The 21,522-nt window shown below is 39.8% G+C and overlaps 2 protein-coding genes across 2 annotated transcripts; one reads left to right on the forward strand and one right to left on the reverse strand.

Moving 5' to 3' along the window:
• Window positions 1-3,172: 3,172 nt before the first annotated feature.
• On the forward strand, window positions 3,173-9,957 carry LOC311271470 (lactoylglutathione lyase-like). Its single transcript, XM_084377165.1, has 6 exons — window positions 3,173-3,249; window positions 5,529-5,611; window positions 6,816-6,956; window positions 7,066-7,133; window positions 7,399-7,488; window positions 9,735-9,957. The coding sequence occupies exons 1-6, from the start codon at window positions 3,181-3,183 to the stop codon at window positions 9,827-9,829; spliced, it is 546 nt and encodes a 181-aa protein (XP_084233291.1). The 5' UTR covers window positions 3,173-3,180; the 3' UTR covers window positions 9,830-9,957.
• A 2,597-nt stretch (window positions 9,958-12,554) lies between these two features.
• Window positions 12,555-21,009, reverse strand: hey2 (hes-related family bHLH transcription factor with YRPW motif 2). Its single transcript, XM_084377085.1, has 5 exons — window positions 20,316-21,009; window positions 17,063-17,141; window positions 16,885-16,968; window positions 16,105-16,186; window positions 12,555-15,188 (listed from the first exon to the last, which is right to left on the reverse strand). The coding sequence occupies exons 1-5, from the start codon at window positions 20,399-20,401 to the stop codon at window positions 14,464-14,466; spliced, it is 1,056 nt and encodes a 351-aa protein (XP_084233211.1). The 5' UTR covers window positions 20,402-21,009; the 3' UTR covers window positions 12,555-14,463.
• Between the last annotated feature and the right edge of the window lie 513 nt (window positions 21,010-21,522).

The following is a 21,522-nucleotide window of genomic DNA, read 5'->3' on the forward strand; positions in this document are numbered from 1 at the left end:
GAGGCTTTTGGATGCGCCTGCCTGCCTCATCCTATGGAAGCCTGTTTCCACCAGGTAAAGAAGAAAAAGATGAAAACTAAAAAAATCAAAATTACGAGATCAAAAGTCAAATTATTATTAAAGAGCTACCCACCCTCCAGAGAACAGAGCGTCTAAACACTGCACTGTTTGTGTAGTATTGAGATTAATAATAATTATGGTGTACAAGTTCACATCCAAAAGTGAAGCAACGCAGCTAACTAGGAACATGTCCACTTGCCAGTCTCGATACGACCACTAGATGGCACCAAAGTCATGCACCTGTAAAAAAAAAAAAAAAAAAAGAAACCCTCAAACTCAATATTTTTAATATTTCTATTAAAGACAGACTCAATGACTGTGTGTTATTAAAGATGCTCTCAAGGTTAAGTTTACAAATTAGAGTGTGTTTACAGGTCTCGGGGAGTACTACTGCATGTGTGAATAAAGTACTATAAAGCCTTTTGTGGCTCCAGAGGAAGCTGCATGTAATCTGATAAACTGCCTCCACATATACAGTTGTACTCCCCAAGACCTGTAAACACATTTTAATGTTTAAAATTGGTGAAGTCACCACCAAAACGTGTAATTAGATATAAATATCACATTTTTGACAGCATACCACATGTAGAATACAGGCAGTAGACCTGTAGTTTGAGCCAGTGTTATTTGTGTGAGGGTGATTTGAATACCTGAACTGTAAAGGCAGAATATGAAATATGCTTTGCACTGAAACTGTTTAAAGATGTAAAAGTAATAGTAAGTATAGTAAGTACGTAGTAAGTATTCACAGTGATGGAAAATGTTGAGGTAACAGCACCACTGATATTTGGCGCTAGGACAAAAAAACAAAGCACTCTTAATCTGTACCTGCTGGTTAGCAGTGTACGAGACAGATATGTACTGGGGCATGAATGATATTATCGCTTTCAGGCTCAAGGAGGACTGTGAAAAGCCTGTCTGGTCTCCTGTCTCTCTCTGGAATGATCCTGCGGCCAAAACTCAGTGTGCTGAGTACTTGGAGGTGTGGAGGCAGGGATTTGACTGGCGTGTGTTTCACCTAAACTGAGGCTCCAGGTTATTACACTAATCCATAAACAGTGCTCGTGGCAATCTGAAGCAACTCGTGGTTCATGAATACTTCTTACAACGCAGTGATGGAATGTAACTAAGTACATTTACTCAAGTACACTAAGTACAAGTTTCAGGTTTTGGAGGCAAATATTATTCTTTTTACTCTATTACATAGTTTTTTAAACCTTAGTAACTAGTTACTTTGCAGATAACATGCTGCATCAGAGCCAAAGTAGCTTATTTTCAAATTAATTTACTTTTACTCAAGCATGACTTCTGGATACCTCTTACAATACTGAGTAATCAGATTGCCATGTTAATTATATTCAGTAACTGACTACATTTCAAAGTTATCTGACCCAGAGAGTAGCTAAAAGCACCTTCACCAGATCTGGATCTTGACTGTCTGCGCTGACAGAACAGGAAGACAACACACCAACACACCAAAGAGTCCAAATATAATGTGTTTCTCACGCTGCGTGCTTCCTGAACCTGTGTGTGTTCACTGTGAGGGTGTGAGGGGGTTTAGTGGCTTTAAATCTGATCCAGAACTGGGACGAGTCTCCAGTCTCGCTCATCCTCCCTCACCCAGATGTCTCTGTACCTGTTCAGACCTGCAGCTCGTGTTAACTGCATTTTTCTACCTGAACGTTCCACCTCAGGGGTTACAACAACAAGCAAACATGATGGGCGTCGGCTCATCGTAATTTATGTTGACAGACAAGGTGGTTATTACATTATCTCGAGGGTGTTTGACTCAGATTATTAATCGTAAGATTATTTCCTCAGTTTGTTGAAGCTCTGTGCAGCAGGTTTAATATCTGTGTGATGCTGTCACCGGCACAGACTCAACTGTTCACTGGAATCTTATTTGCAGTCCTGATCTCTGCTCGCCTGGTGGCAGTTTGTATGAATCCTGTGGGTGTTGCTTTGAAGGCAGCAGCTGTGCTGTTACCAATCCCCTCAACAGAAACACCTGGGTAATAAAAACCCTGCTGCCTTCAGGTTCTGTCGGAAATGTCTACACCAGGAATATCTGACTTCGCTACCATGTCTCAAACAGCAATGAAATAAAAACACATTATAACAGTAAGAAATGCAGAAGAATGAAAGTGTTAAAAAGTGAATTTAACGCTCAAGGTTTAGATACATTTCGTCTCAGCTCACAGTTGATTAAAATAATTGTGCCCAGCTTCTCCTTAGAAAAAGATAATTTTCTTTCGTTGGAAAGCAAGAAAAAATTACAGCAATTTATTTATCATCATGATATTTTTCTTCTTTTTTGCTGGAGGGGAAATGTACTTTACTTCATGAACGTAATGTTACAGAGAGGAGAGGGGAAGAAAAAGAGAGAGAACCAGAGTCTCTGCTGAGTGCTGAGTTCAATCAGAGGTTCACCTGGATTCAAACAGACACACATCCTTGTTGTGTGCTGATGCTTTGTATCTTAATGCTAATTTACAGTAAAGTAATCTTGCTATTTGGGGTGAACAAACACAGACAATCCTGCCAATCAAACTCATGCGAGTAGGAAAAGGACACACCATCAAACAACCACCACTGCTGATGAAAATCTATCTGACGTGACTCAGACAAAGTAATGTTTTAAAGTTTTCTTCACATTATGTTTAGTCTCATTCTCTGACTTCCTTCCTCACTCTCTGACTCTCTCCTAGAAGTTACAGAGACAGGCGACGAAATGAAACGCACCGTTACCTTCAGTAAACTTGTGGATTTCTCTGTACGAACACATCTCAAAAACATATACAACAAAGGTCTTGTCTTATTTAGATGTTTTATTGCAGAAATCTTACATATTATGTTTTTAAATAAAATATCTGAAATACAAAATGAAGACAAAACATGTGAGACTAAAAAATGCCAATAACTGACTCTGATTCTCTAAATGTTGTTCAGGAGATGTGTAAGTTGCACAATTGGCAACATGAGATGAACGCATGGATGATTTGACTTACTCTGTTTTACTCAAGAGCTTCAGCATTCATTTGACATTTACGAGGAGCACTTGAAGGCAGCACAGAGGTGTGTTGAGAAACCTGAATGTTCATTCAGTCTGATCTGAGAGCCATGGCGAACAGAGGACTGTCTGACGAGGCTGTGAGTGCTGCCTGTAAAGAAGGAGAACCCATCACCAAGGTGACCGTTTGGTTTATATTATCATATTATCTACTTTATTTTAAATGGATTTAGTTTAATGTATTTCTCTGCTGTGGCAGGAGATCCAGGCTGTAATGCAGTACAACCTGTTGGCAGTTATTCGTCTGTGACTTCAGAGCTGCAGATGCCTGCAGGCCACAGTGATAGTTTGTACAAGACGTCTTTTGAGCTGCAGAAGCCTCCACTCTCAGGAGCGGTTACTTCAAATACAGAACAGGATTTAAAGTTGTACACGGGCTAAAAACAGAGCAGAGTCAGAGTCAGAGACCCAGATTACATAAAACATGTGATAACTCCAGTGTTCTCATGGAGATAGTTTTGGTTTCAGAGATTTCTGCTTCCACCTCAGTGGGAAGGCAGTGAATGCAGTTTAATTCATGGTGCTGAAAGCTCAGGTGACATTTACAAAACTAAACAACAAGTTGTCTTACCAGAGCAGAGTAATTATTACTGGATAATCCCGTAAACACAGCCTGACCTTTACATGTGAAAGCTAAAGACCAACCCTTTACAGTGAGGTTTGGAGATGATCCAGAGAAACACAGCTTCTGTAAAGAAATGTTTAATTATATCTATTGTTATTTTTGAAGGACCACACATTGAATTCCATTCACCTCAGTTATAACGTGTCAGAAAAACTTTCGGAGAAAAATTCTCTGACCAGGGGTGAAATAAGTACTCAGACCTTATATTTAAGTAAAAGAACACTACAACAGTGTAGAATCCCTTACAGACCAAGAATATATTGACATATATTGTAATATGTCAAATATACATTTCAATATACATATATTTTGCCATACATTGTCAAGAATACATTACAAAATATAGATATAATTTACATTTTGATAAAACATTGGTAATATATATTGATATGTGTTTAAAAATCTATTACTTCAGGTAATAGACTTAGGTTTTCAGTCATCTAGGTCACGGTAAATCTAGGTGCTGTATCGTAGGCAACTGATGAGAGGTGAAACCCTCTACACTTCTTCAGTGTAGAGGGCTCACCGATGTGTCCCCAATAGTGGCCAACCTCTACATGGAAGAAGTTGAGAGCAGAGCCTTGATTACCTTCACAGGAACTGCTCCTAGCCACTGGTTCAGGTATGTGGACGACACCTGGGTCAAAATCAGAGCAAGGGAAGTGGAAGCCTTCACAGAACATACAGTATAAATGCTGTGGACAATAACATTAGGTTCATACGGGAAGACATCAGAGGAGACAGTCTACCCTTCTTGGACTGTGCAGTACACATTGAAGAAGACAGAAGCCTCAACATTGAGGTTTACAGAAAACCTACACACACAGATCAGTAATTGCTGTTTACTTCTCATCACCCACTAGAGCACAAGCCGGGGGTTTGGCTACCCAAACTGGACCTTTGTCAAAACCTCCTAAAGATCCAGAGCAGACAGAGAGGAGGAGACAAGAAAACGTGACAACATCGTCATTCCTTATGTTGCAGGAACATCTGAGAAACTCAGGAGGATCTTTCATAAACATCATATCCTGGTTCACTTTAGAAACTTGTCCATCCTAACAAAACACCCAGGCATAAGCAGAGTAATGTAGTTTATGCTGTTCAGTGCAGCCAGGACTGCACAGATTTGTACACTGGGGAGACAAAACAACCTCTTCATAAATGAATGGCAAAACACAACTCCTCAGGTCAAGACTCTGCTGTCCACTGACATCTGAAGGAGAAACATCATTCCTTTGAGGACAACAATGCAAACATCTTGACCAGAGAAGACAGATGGTTTGAAAGAGGAGTAAAGGAATCTATCCATGTCAAACTGGAACGACCGCCTTTGAACAGAGGAGGTGGCCTAAGTGAGTTCTCTCCCCGGCTTAACAGCCATTCACACCTGGGCTAACCTAGCCTTAGCAACTCACATGAAGGCCGGTTTGACCAACGACCCACAAGAAGCCCTAATGACTCTGAAAGTCAGAGCTCATACGTGATCTTAACAACTCTGTAAGGACACTCCCACACAGGGTTTAAAAGCCTGCCAACTCCTCCAGTTAGTTAGAACTGAAGAAGCCTCTGGGATGAAAGGTGAAAGTCCAGTTGCCTACGATATAGCACCTAGTATTACTTAAAATGTTTTTGCATATCCATGCATGGTTATATTTTAACAATATATTGTATGAAAAACAGCATAAATTCCAAACAGCTACTGCTGATAAAATTATTCAAATAAATTATTCAAAGATTTATTTGATCATCATTTACTTCTCTTGGTCTTTGCAGGACTACATGATGCAGCAGACTATGCTGAGGGTCAAAGATCCAGCAAGATCTCTAAAATTCTACACTGGAATCCTGGGCATGACGTGAGTCCTCAGGCTGATCAAGCTCTGCAAGCAATGTGATGTCAAACTGTTATTCTTCTGTGTTAGGAAGATCCTGTATGACTGTCACCCTTATGTGACACAAGGATAATGTAACATTGGACATTTTTACAAGTGATCGGCTTATTTCACATAAGAATACAAATTTTATATGTAACACATTAACATTTTAATACATTAATTATATACATTCATATGTGATTTGCTGTCACATGAAATCACATGAATGTGCTTTGTTACATGAAAATTTTCACGAGACCATTTTTCTATGTGAAAAATAAAATGATGTCATGTATGAGCTGCACATTTCCACAAGTAATTGGCTTTTTTTCATGCATGAATGAAACATTCCCCTGTCTGAATGACTTGCTTTATTTTTTTAAAGATAGAAATAAAAATTTCCACATGGAAACAAAACATGGCAAATTAATTAACATGAAATTCCCCTGCCCAGTTCCCCTGTGACATTATTTTATTTTCCACATATTTTTATTTTAATTCAGGTAAAAAATCACATGTGTAATAAATATAAGATGATGAAAATAAAATATAAAATGCTAAAATGAGAAAAACCACACAAGAAATTGACATTTTCTTTTTTATGTGACCTGCTTTCTTTTTACATTTAAATGAAAATGTCCACGTGGAAACAAAACATGGCATAAGATATAACATGAAATTTGCCTGTTTACATGTGAATTCCACATTTTCACACGTGAAATACAATTTTAACAGTGAAAATAGATAATGTCACATGAACTAGACATTTTCTTGTGTATGAGAATTTCTACATGTGGAAGTAAATTATGGCACATGAGAGCACATACAATTTTTTTTTCCTACATTGAAAATTTCACATATTTAAAACATTTTCAATGGCGATTGGCTATTTTCACATGTGAACTAATATTTGAACATGCAAATAAAATAATGTCACGTGTGTACTGGGCATTTTCTCAAGTGATTGGCTTCATTTTTACAAGTAAAATATGGCACCTGAGATCATAAAAAAATAGTGATTGGCTTTTTTCACATGTGAACGAAAATGTCCACATAAGAATTTGACATTTTCACATGTAAATCATGTAAATTTATAAGCAATTTGCTTTTTATTCACATGTGGATCAGAATGTCCACATGTAGAAACAGTCCTCCATTAACCGCTGGGCTCCTCTGTGGTTTCCAGCTTGCTCCAGAAAATCGACTTCCCTTCGATGCGTTTCACCCTCTACTTCCTTGGTTACGAGGAAAAGTCGGACATTCCTGCCGACATCAAAGAGAGGACGGCGTGGACTTTCTCCCGTCGAGCCACCATAGAGCTCACGCAGTACGAGTGATGACCACTACGTAGACCCTGAAACACCTGATGAGCACATTTCATGCACTTTATGATGATGAATGAGTGTTTTAATGAATTTTGCTCCTCTGTCTGTCAGTAACTGGGGTTCAGAGCTGGATGATAGTCTGTCGTACCACAATGGGAACAACGAACCACGAGGATTTGGTGAGAAGTTCAAGTTCATATAGTTTTTACTTGTAGTAAACACACAGTAATTACATTAGGCACATACTGTACATACATAAGGTGATTCTCGTATTATTTTACTATCTTGAATTACTTTTAACATTTCCACTGTCACTATTTGCTCCTGATTTAAGTTGTGTTGTTTCTGTTCAAGATGAGCTGAGAGAAAAGGTGAAGTGGGTGGCCCCGACACTTTGTATTCTTTGCGTGTGGGTGTAATTTGTCACCTGATGTCTTCCTGCAGGTCATATTGGTATCGCTGTTCCTGATGTTTACACAGCCTGTGACATGTTTAAGAAGCAAGGAGTGACATTTGTCAAGACACCAGAAGCAGGTCAGTACTTCATTATTGTTAGAAGAGTCAGAAGTCAGTTTTCTTATTGAGAAAAAAAATCCCATTTCCGTGTCAGCTCATAGCTTCATGTTTCATGTGCAGCAACACTTATTAACAACTTATGCAACTAAATAAAGCACAAATTCAGAAGAACAATTACCATGAGACACTCTGCAAATTAAATCCTTTACTTAAGTCAAAGTACTAATACTACACTGTAAAAATACACTATTACAAGTAAAAGTGGGGGCCGTAGCTACCACTGAGGTCTTGTCCGCTGTATTTTTTTCTGTGTCTTTGATATCTTAATATATATTTGGTAACAATTTATAATATCTGTCATATCATTAAAATAAACAATAATTTATGATAAAGAATGTATGATGCTGATTTATATTTAGTTCATTAAACTTGAGTTAGTAGTTATTTCACTGTTAACAAGCAATGAAATGCTTTATACGCTATTTATTAGCAGTTGTTTATTGGAAATTTGCAATTGATGATCGTAATATTTTGTAGATGGTTAATAAATACTGTGTAGTTCATTTATGAAAATTATTTGGATGGCCGTTAGAGAGCTGCAACTGGTGTTTTTAATCTTTACGATTGATTTATGAACCATTTCATTGTCAACAGTGGAATTACTGATCTAAATCTAATAAACTATATATTTACTATTTATTAATGATGGTTATTATAAAGCTTCATGTCAGTAAGTAAGTTCTTTTTACCAAAGAAATACGTTTTTAATTCAAGTCAAAATTGGCCATATTTGTTACTTCTGTCAGTCTTTGGGTACAATTTTCATCTATTTGCTGAAATTGACATTATTTCCTAAGCGATTATCAGTCCTGTCAAAATGCAGAGGGGTGCACAGATTTATACTGTAGTCTTCAAAATGTTTTCTCATGGGTGGGTGGGGGTGGTGGGCATGACCTCAGCATTTCTAAAATCCTGGCTACGGCCCTGCCTGTGACTGTTCAACTTTTAAATATTACATCATTAGATAATTCTGACTCATGCATCAAAGCAACATTATGTATTGTTCCCCCTTAAACTAACAGCTTCAGAATCATGTTGATGGTACAGTGTCTTGTAACAGGGTGAACGGTGACTCTGTCACTCGTTTCTGCTCTATGTCTAGTTTTCAACACATAACAATGTTAAGACGTAATGAGATTTGTTTGTAGTCAGCACCTACATTACGTCTGACAAACTGTTACAGACCTGATTTGTATGTTGCACACAGAGACTGTAGGGGGCGCCAAATCCCACAAAATGCCAATTTGTACATAATGTTGCTTTAATGTAATGCTTTGACTGATTGTTGGTCTGCAACTAAAGATTATTTTCATTCTGGATTCATCTGCTGATTATTTTCTCCAAACCAATATTATTTTGAAATATTGGCTCTAAAATTGTGAGATATTTACTTTTCCCTTTTTTCTGGTCAGTATTTCTGGTAAGAAATGTGGGCCTATGTTTTATTTTCATCACATTACATTCATCTTTGTTCTGCAGATGTGTATGGCCTTTAGTTTTCTAGTTATTACTAATTTTACAGATTTTACAGATGCAATTAAAAATGTTCTATTGTTGTTATGGTGGTTGCTATGGACTCTGCCATCACTGAAAACATGTAGCATGCACGTTTGAATCCTTGTCTTGGCATTGTGTAGTTATCTGAGCCGTTATGAACCTGCTTGATGATGTTCTTTCATTAAAAATAAGGTTTTTAGAGCTCAAACTGGCCTCAAAATTTGGTATATTTAAATTCTAGATACATTCTTGTGAAACTAAGGCTTGTTTTGTCAGTCCACGGAAACAGTCCACGCCTCAAAATCTTTACAAATGCTTTCAAATTACTCAATAATATAAAGGAAAAGCAGCAAATCTTTAAACTTGTTATGTTTCATGTTAAATGTTTTTTTTGTAAAAAAAAAAAAAATTCCTGTCAGTTGTACTTGTTGAGTAGTTTTATTTGTACCACAGTAAAAACACTAAATCTAATGATATTTTAAGAAATGTCTCTACATCACCCAGATGTTGTTGGTTGGTGTAAGTTAGAATTAAAGGGTAAAGTGATAGAATTGAAGGTCGACTTTGTTTACTTTTTGTATTTTGTTGTTGTGACATCAAATGTGTTCACACTGCGGTCACATTATGAGACTCACCTCCCAGAAAGAAACCTGTTCATGTGTGTGCTCACCATCACACTAACTTGCAGCGCGTTCCCCTCCTCACAGGTAAAATGAAGGATCTGGCCTTCATTCAGGATCCTGACGGCTACTGGATTGAGATCTTAAGTCCGAACAACATGGTCTCCTTAATGACATCTTAAAGCAGCGACGCTCAGGGAAATACTCAGGGCATCATGGTTGGATAAGAGTGCTGACATTATTCATTTTGTTTTCTGTTATATTGCTCTGCTTTTTGTAACCTTTTCCAAAAAAAGAGAGAGGAAGTGTTCATTGTTTCTTTTATTGAGTCTGTTGAAGTGTTGAAAAGTGTGACAGTTTTATTAAAAGTTTTATAAAAATATTTAAATATTACAAACCCTGCTCCAACACATATGATATCGATCACAGTGATATTGCTCATGCTGCTCATCAGGTGTATTATTTACCATATTCACCATCCTGGCGTTGAACTTTAGCATGCTAACATTTGCTGATTGGCACTAAACACAAAGCCGAGGCTGATGTCTTTTAACAGCTAACATTAATGTTGGTTAATTAATACAAATTGCCCTATACAAAGTAATTCCTGAAGACCTCTCTCCATTTTGTCCCCTGGTTTGTTTACCTCTAGCCTCTGTTTACTTTCACATCCATGACGTAGCCATGTAGCCACGTAGCCTACACCGCGTCATCCTCTGATGGAATTACGTGTTATGTAGCCTACTTCATTGGCTCAAAACAATTCATCAACGCACCATATTCACATTATGATTTTGTGTATTTTTTGCGAACTTTCAAAAGTTTGCATAAAATTCACCTGACATTTTATGGAAAGATGGCTAATGTGAAGTGCAATTCTAAATAGGTGGAAATGTTACTATGACAGTACTGTACAGTTATAGTATCCTTTAAAACTGAGAGAAATAACATAACCTGTGAGTAACTGTAAATCATGAAAAGACAATCTACTGAAGGAACCAAGCGTTAACCTCTTCTGGCATTTAGCGGCCAGTTAAAGCCTCTTCCTCTAGTGTCTCTTCATACGCTTTCTGTCTGTTTTGTCTGCCTCTCTGTGTGTCTGTATGTAAAGTGCTGACCGGCTCATGTCACTAAATTTACCGCCGGTCACTTCAAAGCGGCGTCCCGGCGTGAGAACCGTGTCGGCTGACCGGGGCGGATTTACGGCCTGCGGAGCTGTTCCCAGGCCTGTCAGCCTTTAATCCTCCATTCAGCTGGAAGTGACGCCGTTTTCTTCTCTGGGAGGATTTAACGGCTGCAGCCGTGATTTCAGTGTGTAAATCAACTGCAAGATGAAGGCAAAGAAGGAGTGGATTAACGTGTGTGTGTGTGTGTGTGTGTGTTGGGGCAGCAGTGTGGTTACTCGCATGAAGTTAAGGAATTTAAGGGGGAAATTATTTTGTTTTGCAGATGAATTGAATCATGTAGACAACAGTCTCACCAAAAGGTCCATTTAGCAGTTCTGGAGCTTTTCGACCTAGGGTCACAATTCTCCAGTATATCTCCCCATTTTCAAACTTTTTCCACTTTCAGTGATCTCCTGTTTCTGGCTCTGTACAATGTGTAGTCTGCTGTTCAGTTGCTCCTTTTATGGATGAGGCAGAGGAATTGTTTGGTCTCCTCATCGGTCCACACGTGCCTACTGCTTACGGACATGTCTTCGCAGACAGCTGATCACTGATGTGAGTTGAATGTTAATGCAATATTCTTGAAGAGAAGAATTCATTTTTCTCACAAAACGTTTTAAAGGAAAGGAGGAGTAAAATCTGCCACATGATTTCTGTCAATCATGGGGGTCGCCCTGCGTCAGTCCCCATCGAGAGGCTGACAGACAGAGCAGTGGCGTGCACAGACTCTCTAAAGGGCAAAAATGAATGAATGAAAAGTGAAAAATATTACTTATTACTATTGCAAGTTTAAAAAATCGAAATTTACATAAAAATGCTGTTAAAATGTTTTAATGTCACCCGAATGCAGGAAACAGTCACACAGTGGTTGCAGCAGGCTGAACAGCAGCATGTTCACTTTAGCACTGAGATAGGCGAGCTGTTTGACCCTGTTTCCCGTTTTTATGCTAAGCTAATCACCTCCTCTAACTCCACACTTGGCGCACAGACCTTAGATACGTATTGCTCTTCTCATCTCAGCTGGTAAGTGCATTATCCAAAGTGTTGAACTATTCCTTTAAGTATCTGAAACTTATAAACACACTGGTAATTAGCAACTTACTGTACATGTATTCAACCCTCTTTTAGTGGCCATATGTGAGTGGATTAATGTGATGTGAAAGTGTGAGACCGTCCCGTCTCTCTTGGTTGTTGATACAAGCCTGTGGATGATTTGTTGAAGCTTTCTAATGCTGCTGGACTGTGGATGTACGTGTGAAGGACTTGAGTCCGCTAACATAAACCAACGACCAGTTCCACATTGCTGCTTTAAGATGTGGAACTGTCTCCCAGATTGAAACTTAAAAGCAAAACTAATGATCCCACAGGCATAAAAGAAAGAAACGTTAACAGCTGCATGTTTCATGACAGCAGCGTTATTGTTACTTCATCTTTATTTGTAAAAAGGCACACAGCAGTCAGATTTCAGTGACGGGTTTACATGTAAACGCAGATAACAAAACAAGTGGAAAAGGTTTCATGAGTTTCATCATCAGTGTTATGGTGTTAATCTTCATCCCAGTCTGCACCAGTCTGAACATACAGCTGTCTGGGATTATACTGGTTTCCGCAGGTGTAGCGGGTCAAAGTTGTCCATTCTTGTTAGCTGGGTTAAACATCAGTGAGTCGATTCTCGCAGAGGCAAACTTTGGTTCACATAGTCACATAGTGTTTAAGTTGGATAGATCCGGTCTAATTCTACTTTTTGTTATTGTCACGAAATCCATGAAAAGAATCCAAACTAACCTCGACACACCAGGCCGACAGTCGGCTGTAGGTGAACGTCTGCAGCCCTTTTTTTAGCCATGTCTCTCACTCCATTGGCTCCAGTCGGCCTTGTCGGCGACTTTACGGCCCACTGAGCATGGGTGCGTTCTGAATCGCAGCTGCCCTTACAAAGTACATACTGTTGCCTGCAGCATGTATACAACTGGGACATACTACTTCATCATGACAGTGCGCCTTGAACTTTGACCCTCTTGCCCCTATATCCATCTCCAGTGTTGGCGGTAACTTGTTACAAAGTAATCCGTTAGAGTACTCAGAATACTTTTTTGTAATGTAGATATAAAGTAACGCGTTAGTTCTGCAATTCATCTGTTATTTAGTTAGTTTTTCATAAAAGTAATCCCTTACTGGTAAAAAATTGCTGCCATTCAGTCCGCCCGTGGAGAAGCTTTTTAGCCTTGGAAGTCTTGTCCTCACCTCCAGGAGGAACTGGCTGTCAGTCCAAACCTCTTCTCTGCTGTTATAATCACTATTCTGGAGTAAAGTAAACTAGAGAGATCAGAACATCGGCTGGTTGGTTAAATGTGCTTTCATCTGTCATTGCAGTGTCTGACATTTTGTCAAATGTTTGTGCTTTCTTGGCTGTGTTCGTGTAACACACTGTGACGTAGGTGACATATCTTCCGCTGCGCAGAGGATTATGGGTCAGAACAGCTAGAAAAGCATGCTGGCTCGCATTCTGCAAAAGTACATCCTGGTAATTTTGGCATACTGCACTTCACATCCTTCGTAATCATATACTAAATGTTTTCCTGGCATACTACTGTAAATAGTGTGGTAGTGTGGGCATGTTGAACCTGCAGTGGAGCCAGTCGGTGAGAGAAATCACTCTGATTGGATGTTCAGCTCAGCGAATCAGTGCACACCAAGAGAAACAGACAGAGAACAGGAAATTATCTTGAGCCTGTCGCTGCAGCATCAACACGTTCCCACTCCCCACCCGTCAGATCTGGCAGCTTGGTCAGTGGCCTTCAAGTGATGGTTGGGGTCTTGTGATGTGGGGTTGTATGAGGTACTAGCTGACCATCAGCTCTCCCCCTGTGTGGAGAAGCAGAGCACTGTACTGCTAAACGGTACAGACAGCTAGACGTATTTTAGCCAAAAAGAATTTATATCTGTTTGAGTGCAGGCTATATACATTGTTGGTGCTAAAACTCTGACCCAGGTCGCTGATTTGAGGCGTAATACAGTGCGCAGCAGGAATGTGTGTAGGAATACGGAGGTTGTACGGTTGAACTTTATTACTTTTACTTGAGCATCTGTACTTGAGTGTGGACTTTTGCCACCTCTGCCTTTGATAAACACACAGTGCTTGTTAGGAGCAATATTGGTCGACGGTTTGGCTTCTTTTCATTGGTTGTGTTTGTGATGAGATAAAAATAAAGAACATCACCCAGTTAGAGAACAATAAATGTGGACAAACAGGTCACAGGTGGTCTCTTTGGGAGATTCTTGGAGGTCAAGTCTACAGGGGTAAAAGGTTCTTCACCGTAGTTTGCTAAAGTAAAACATCAGTTGAACTCAGTAAAACATATTTAAACAGGTCAGTCAGTTTGAATAGAAAGAGGTCAGGTGACAATTGAAGACTTATATTTCTGTTCTTTGGGCAGAAGCTTCAGAAGTTCTTGTGACTTTGTGAAATCAGGCAGGTAACAGTCAAAAACACCCCAAAGGTTAACGAGTTAATAAATCAGTTGTTTGTGTCAGTGAGACAGTAGTAGGTAGTTTGTTCACGCGTGGTTAACGTGTTTCCAGGCTGTTAAAACTGTCAGTTGGTCAACAGGTCAGGAGTTAGTCTGCAGTGAAGTCAGTCGGTCGAACCGTCAGAAAGCTCCGACCTCAGTTCCCCACGGTCTATAGGGTTTACTGCTGCTGCTGCTGTGAGGAGTCTGGGAGGAGGAGGAAGAGGAGGAGGAGGAGGAGGTGATGGGAGGACTGGCGGTGGCAGTGGTGGAGGTGAAAGAGGAAGGAGGGACGATGGGGAAACCTCCATGGAGGCTGATGGGAAACGACGCTGAGAGGGAGAGGAGGGAGGCGGAGAGAGGGGCGGGGGTGCAGGGGAGCACGAGAGATGAGGAAGAAGAGGAAGAGGAGGAAGGAGAGGAGGAGGTGGTGGAGTCAGCGTAGGAGGAAAAAGAGGCGGCTATGCTACGCTGTGATAACTCCACCAACCTCTGGGGGGCTCCACCTCCTCCAGCATCAGGAGAAACAGGAATCGCGCTCAGTCCGTACGACGCGGCCGGCATTGGGCGAAATGCAGCCGCGGTGGCGACGGCGGCAGCTGCCGCGGCCCAGTGGTGTGGGTGGAAGGGGTGAGGTAAAGGGTGAGGCTGCTGGTGGTGGTGATGAGGCAGGTGGGAGGTCATGGTGAGGGCAGCGGCTTCGCGTTGGGAGACGCAGGAGGTGAGGTGGGAGAGGAGGCGGGAACGCAGGGGGTCACTGGAGTCCAGGCCCTCCACGGCACTCAGGTAGCGGGAAACCTCCGTCACACACTCCCTGAATCCCAGAGACAGGAAGTCCAGGGCCAGAGCGTGGGCGTCCAAATAACCTACAGAGAGAGAGAGACAGAGAGAGAGAGAGAGAGAGAGAGATATGTTTGATTATATGAATTCATTAAAGACAAACTGATGAAAAACACGCTGCTGCTTCTGGTAAACCCAAACAAACACTGCAGAGAGGCGGCCTGTGAATGCAGCCCACACTGACCCTCAGCCCCTCTCCCCCTCCCTAACACGTCCCCCCCCACCCCCCCATCTCACCCCCCCCACCCCGCTGGCTTTATGAAAGCAAACAGCGCTGCTCAGGGTCAAGTGGTGCTTTTATCCCTGCAGCGTTTTCCCATGGACTCACCACCTCCCTCTGTCTCTCAGACACACACACACACACACACACACACACACACACACACACACACACACACACACACTGACGGGCTGTTTGACTGACATCACGTCCACACTGACGCTCTGACAAACCGAACGGACTTCAATAAACGAGTGACTGACACGTCACCTCACGTCATCTGTCAAAAGTTGCTCTTGAACGCATCATAAACACAATGGACGACTGAAGAACAAACTGTATTTTGTACTTTTGCTGCAAAGAACATCACAGAGAAGTCTTTGTGTTGTCCCAGTGGTCTGCTGGTCTGAGACACACTATGTCTATGTTTCAGGCAGCTTTGGCTCAGCAGGTAGAGCTGATGGTTAGACTTGTGCTTTGCACAGCAGGTGAGCCTGTGTGAATGAGACGGAGTAGACCTATGAGCAAACTGAGCGAACACTGGAAACTTTAGATCTTTTGATAAAGCTTTTATATGTGTTCCGATGTTGCTCTGCTGTTTAAAAGAGATCCAACTTTTTAAATCTCTCTCATGTTCAGGTAACTTTATTGTCCTTCACTCCAGACCACAAAAAAAGATGGCTCAACTTTTCATTTCCAGGCAGCAGATATGTTGTGGTTACCTTTCCCTCCTGTGGCCTGCAGCACCTTCAGATGGTCCACAGTCATCTGCAGGATCTCTGCTTTCTCCAGCTTAGCTGAACCCTGATGGAACAAACCAACAGTTAAAGCAGGATCCATATTGCAGAGGACTGACTGTGGGTTCATGTGGTGATGGAAAACTCCTGTTTCCTGAACAACAAAATTTATGTTACACGAGGTGCAGAGTTGATGTCATATGACACTGAAACATGGCGGATGAAAGTTAACATTAAAGGAGCACAATGTAGTTTTGGAGAAGAAATTCCAACTCAGAATTTTGGTCTTTACAATATTAATGAGGAAATAATACAAATACAGATATCTTTATTTTTTCCATAAGTGAATAAACAAGCTGTTCTCAGAGGAAAATAAGGTCCAAGAACACTGTTTGAAGCTAGAAAGGTGGCAGGGTCCGCCACATATAAACAAAGTTTCTTGCTGACCTTTGAGCACAAACAACCCAAAATGGAGACTCTGTCGTAGCTTATGAGGTGATTTGTACCATCCAGTTTGGAGGAATGGTTTATAGAAGTCTCTGGTAACAAACTAATGTCATCATTGTCTGTTAGCAACTGAGCTAGTGAGCGTGTTAGCTCCCTGTCAGTTAGCTGGATTGACTTCACCTGACCTGCTACCTTCTTGTCTGACTGGGTCTTAAACCAAGAAGATCTGATCAGAAAGTGAATTCTGAGCAGTAAGGAGTCTATTTATTGGCTCTCGTGGTGAACCTTCACTGCCTTTCTTCAGAAACAGATTCTCACCTGCTTCTCGAATGCTGTGGGGACGAGCCTCCGCAGCTCCGACAGACTGTTGTTGATTCTGTCTCTGCGTCTCTTCTCGATAATCTGACAAATAAAAGAAAACAATAAAAAGTTCAAACTGTCTCTGAACAGTAAAACCAGTGAAAATACTCCTTTATTAGCACAGATAATAATTTACCCCTCTGCGTTTCTTCCTCGCCATCACTTGAGTGGTCGTGGTCGGTGATCCACATCTTATATAGGACGTCTTCACATGCCTGAAGACAACATGATAATCAAATAAATTTGTTAAATAACCACGTTTGACCCACAGCTGAACAGCAGTGGTTTATCAGAGGATTAATCCAGAAGAAATGACAGAGACTGAGAGAAAAAGGGCCTGGCTGCTGCAAAAAGAACAAATCAGACATAAAACAAATAAAACCTGCAGTTGGTACAAAAAGACAAACATGTTATTTAGTTGTTAGTATCAGAACATGAGTGGGTGTGAGTTTTTCTTTCTCTCAGGATTTGTAGGAACAAAAAGTGAAAATGAATTTCTGGATAACATCTCTGTCTCTTATTAATGTGTTTTTTGTTATTCAGACATCACATCCAGATGTTTCACTGCAGCAGGAGCTGCATTTACTCAAATATTTCTGCTTTATGCTTCTTATTTCTACTCCAACTAAGAGGCAAATATTGTACTTTTTACTTTGTATTTTTTAACAGCTGCTAGTGCTGAACAAAAATGATTATGGCTCTTTAATTTTACGAAGAACTCTGATAATTAGTTTATAAAATAGACCGCTATATGCTTTGTTATATTTCAAACTATACCAACAGTATATACCTCGACCAGCTGCAGCAGGAATATGCTGCTGATATATTCATTCATCACTCGTAATAATAAACTTTGTAATATGTATTATAACATGAAGCCATTTCTCTGCATTATGAGTACTTGAATTGTTGGTACTTTGCCGACTGTACTGCACATATAATCTTCAGCGCAGGACTTTAACCTGTAATGAAGAATTAACACACTCTGGTTTTTGTCTTTGATTTAAGTCAAATATGTGAATACTTCTCCCACCGCTGCTTCCCACTTGCATCTGCTGAAAAAGCCCATGTTTCATAGGGATTGTGGGAAACGTAGGACATGTAGAGAGTAAATAATAAGAGCCGAAGAGGATATTTGAGAAACTCCTTCTTCACAAAATAACTTCAGACTGAGGATATCGAACAGCATCAAGAAAGTCTAAAAACTGTCGACGTCTCACTTTGATTTGTTTCTTTTTAATCAACAGTTTTGATTCTTTCTGTTTGGTTATTTCATTCATCAGTAACGAGCAGCGCAGAACACCTAGTCTACATAATCTTTTAGCCAAACTTAACAGAAGTAAACTGTAGTTAACAGCTGTTGGAGGGTTTTAAATGATGTTGGGGAACAAGATGACAACGTGTTTAGTTGGAGTCTCTACTGCATATTCTACAGATACAGCGTCATATTCTTTACCCATGTTGATCTGTCTTTCTATTTCTATTTCTTTTTGTTGTCCAATATTTTTTGATGAAGCAGGCAGACTTTCTTCAGGGTTCGATCAATTTCTGACAGAACATCACTGAAACAAAATGGTACTTTCAAAGGGCGTTGTTAACTGTAAATGTTGGAATGACTCAATTTAATCATCTTGACAGCTTCATTTTAATAATAAGGCTGCAGACATGAGTTATAATCTGAACATTATGAAGTGAAACCACACCAGACTTCATTAAATAAAATAAATGTAATGAATGCTTTTGAAGTTATATTCAGGCAATGGTGGAATAGCTACTCAGATCTTTTTACTCAAGTAAAAGTACCATTACTACAGTGTAGAAATACTGCAATACTACAAGTTAAAGTCCTGCATTCATTTTTTAAGTAAAAGTACAAAAGGATTAGCATCAAAATATACAGTTAAGTATCAACTATATTATAACTATAATCCAGTTATAATATTGGATTAAAGGTAATTAGCAGATTTATTCATTGTGTTCATCACTTTAATGTTGCAGCTGATCAAATAGGAGCTCATTTTAAATTGTTTACACGATTTAATCTTTAATAATACTGTACACGTTTTATTTTTTATTTACATTTTGTATCTGAATCTGCAAAGTAACTAATAACTAGTAACTAAAGCTTTGAAATTAATGTAGTTGAGTAAAAGCAGTATCCAGAAGTCATACTTGAGAAAAAGTAAATGTATGATGTTAAAAGAAGTTGAGTTAAAGTCTTAAAGTATCTGAAATGAAATGTACTTAAGTATAAAAAGGATTTTTTCTGGCAAGAAATGCAGTTAAATATCAAAAGTACAAGTAAAGGTAAGTTATATACATAGCCTACATTTACATATACTGTGAGCCCGATCCAACATTCAGCATTTATAAAGGTTTTGTTTTGTTTATTTTAATCTGTTTGATTTTAACAATGAATTAATTAGAAAAAATACACTACTTTGGCTCTGATGTCTACAAAGTAACTAGTAACTAAAGAAAAAATTGTAGGCAAGTAAAAAAAATTAACAATTTGTGTGTCCAAAATGTAGTGGAGTGGAAGTATGAAGTAGCATAAAATGGAAAGTACCTCAAAAATTGCACTTAAGAAGAGTACTTGAGTAAATGTACTTAGTTACATTCCACATTCTACAGTGAAGAAATACTACACTACAAGTAAAAGTCATACATTTATGATATTTTTTTACTAAAGTAAAAGTACAAAAATATTAGCATTAAAATATACTTAAAGTATCAAAAGTAATGAAACATTTCATAATATATAGTAATGGATTACATGTAATTATTGATGCCATCATAAAGCTAATTTTAAATAACTTAAACATTTTAATCTATAACAACAATAATGTAAACCATTTACTTGTTAATTATATTTTGTAAGTGAATCTGAAGGGATGTAGTGGAGTAAAAGCACTCAAGAAAAGTACAAGCACCTCATAACTGTACTGAAGTACAGTACTTGAGTAAATGTAATTAGTTACATTCCATCAGTGTCACAGTGACGACATACTACACTATAATTAAAAGTCCTGCATTGATTTTTTTACTTAAATAAATAACATTAAAATGTAATCACAGTATCAAAATCAATTACTCATTTCATAATATACAGTAATGGATTACATGTAATTTTTGATGCATTAATGCGGTCATCACTTTCAATGAATCTGCAAAGTAACTAGTGCTTAAGGCTCTGAAGTAAATATAGTGGAGTAACATGAAATGCCTCTGAAATGTAGTGGAGTAAATTATCAAAAAGCGGAAATATTGTCCCTAAGTGCAGTACTTGAGTACTTAGTTACTTCCCAGCCCTGTATGCACGTTCTTCTAGAAACACTGAATCATGATGAGTACCAGTGTAACGCAGTGTAACGCTGCTCCTGACTCACTCTGGATAAACGCTCTCTCTGCCCACATCGATCGGCTCCTCCAGGTCACTTTCTGCCGAGCTGCTGTCCTCATAAGGCCGCTTCATGGTGCCTGGACGGCGGGGAGAGCTCCTTGGGAGGAGACGTGGAGGTGTGGAGGTTTGTTAAAGTCCGGAACAAAGTTTCTTCACCTCTGAACAAAAAAAGCCCCAACACTTCCCGACCCCTGATTTATACTTCTATCGAGAAAATGAACAGATAAATGCCACTACAGGAGTGAAACACTCAGTGTGACTGGACACAGGTGGACTACAGGAATGTCTCAGAGGCCCCGAAGTGAAATCAGACTATTGTAAACCAACGTAAAGTCACTGATGAGCTCTTACAGGATTATTAAAGGAGAATTGGAGTGATTTTTAAAGTTGGTTAATTCCAGGTTAATTTCCTTCCTGCGCAATCATGAATTAAATGATCCCTCCGACAGAAGAATATCAGCAGAAACTGGTGAACACGACGCAGATCTTCCAGTCAAACTGCTTAAAGTTTGAAAAAGTCAAGAAAAGAAAACATCTGTCCGGAGCTTCCAGGAGTTCATTTCCCAGCGGTGTGTGTTCGGTAAATAGTCCGGGGCAGGTGGCCCGTGTGTCGGCTGCAGACTGGGCTGATGACCGGTGTGTCCTCCTCCTCCTGCTCCTCCTCCTCTGCTCGAGCTTTCCCACGGAGGCTGGGACACACACACACACACACACACACACACACACACACACACACACACACACACACACACACACACACAGTAGAACCGCCCACGTGCACTCAAACACAACTCTGGGATGGGAGATTTGTGCAGTCTCGGCAGAGCTGGACCTTCTCTCCTGATAATACCACCGCCTGTCTGCTTCAGACGGAGCGTGTGTGTGTGTGTGTGTGTGTGTGTGTGTGTTTGTGTGGGAATGAGGCCACTTCTGATAGTCAAAAAATAGTCATTATATAAGGCACCAGGTTTCAGACTGCTGCAGTGAAGCTGAACACGTCCAGGATCAATCTGTCGGAGGTTGGTTGAAACTTCTGATTAACCGATACATTGATCGGTTTTTAAGTCTTTTCTAACAACATTTCTCAGGTGTATGAACACTCTGCACACAGAGGGTGACGTCACATCTACAGGTAGGCCAATTAAGTCCGTTAAAAGCCCCTGACCTCACAATCACAATCGTTTATTGCATTA

The sequence above is a fragment of the Pagrus pagrus genome, assembly GCF_965226575.1.
Source record: "Pagrus pagrus genome assembly, chromosome: 16".
Lineage (NCBI taxonomy): Eukaryota > Metazoa > Chordata > Actinopteri > Spariformes > Sparidae > Pagrus > Pagrus pagrus.

Coding starts and splice junctions, on each gene's coding strand:
- LOC311271470 (XM_084377165.1), top strand. CDS start 3,181: ATGGCGAACAGAGGACTGTCTGACGAGGCTGTGAGTGCTGCCTGTAAA. Junction 6,957..7,065: donor GCCACCATAGAGCTCACGCA/GTACGAGTGATG, acceptor TCTGTCTGTCAG/TAACTGGGGTTCAGAGCTGG. Junction 7,134..7,398: donor CAACGAACCACGAGGATTTG/GTGAGAAGTTCA, acceptor GTCTTCCTGCAG/GTCATATTGGTATCGCTGTT.
- hey2 (XM_084377085.1), bottom strand. CDS start 20,401: ATGAAGCGGCCTTATGAGGACAGCAGCTCGGCAGAAAGTGACCTGGAG. Junction 16,969..17,062: donor CGAGGAAGAAACGCAGAGGG/GTAAATTATTAT, acceptor TTTATTTGTCAG/ATTATCGAGAAGAGACGCAG. Junction 16,187..16,884: donor CCACAGCATTCGAGAAGCAG/GTGAGAATCTGT, acceptor TTGTTCCATCAG/GGTTCAGCTAAGCTGGAGAA.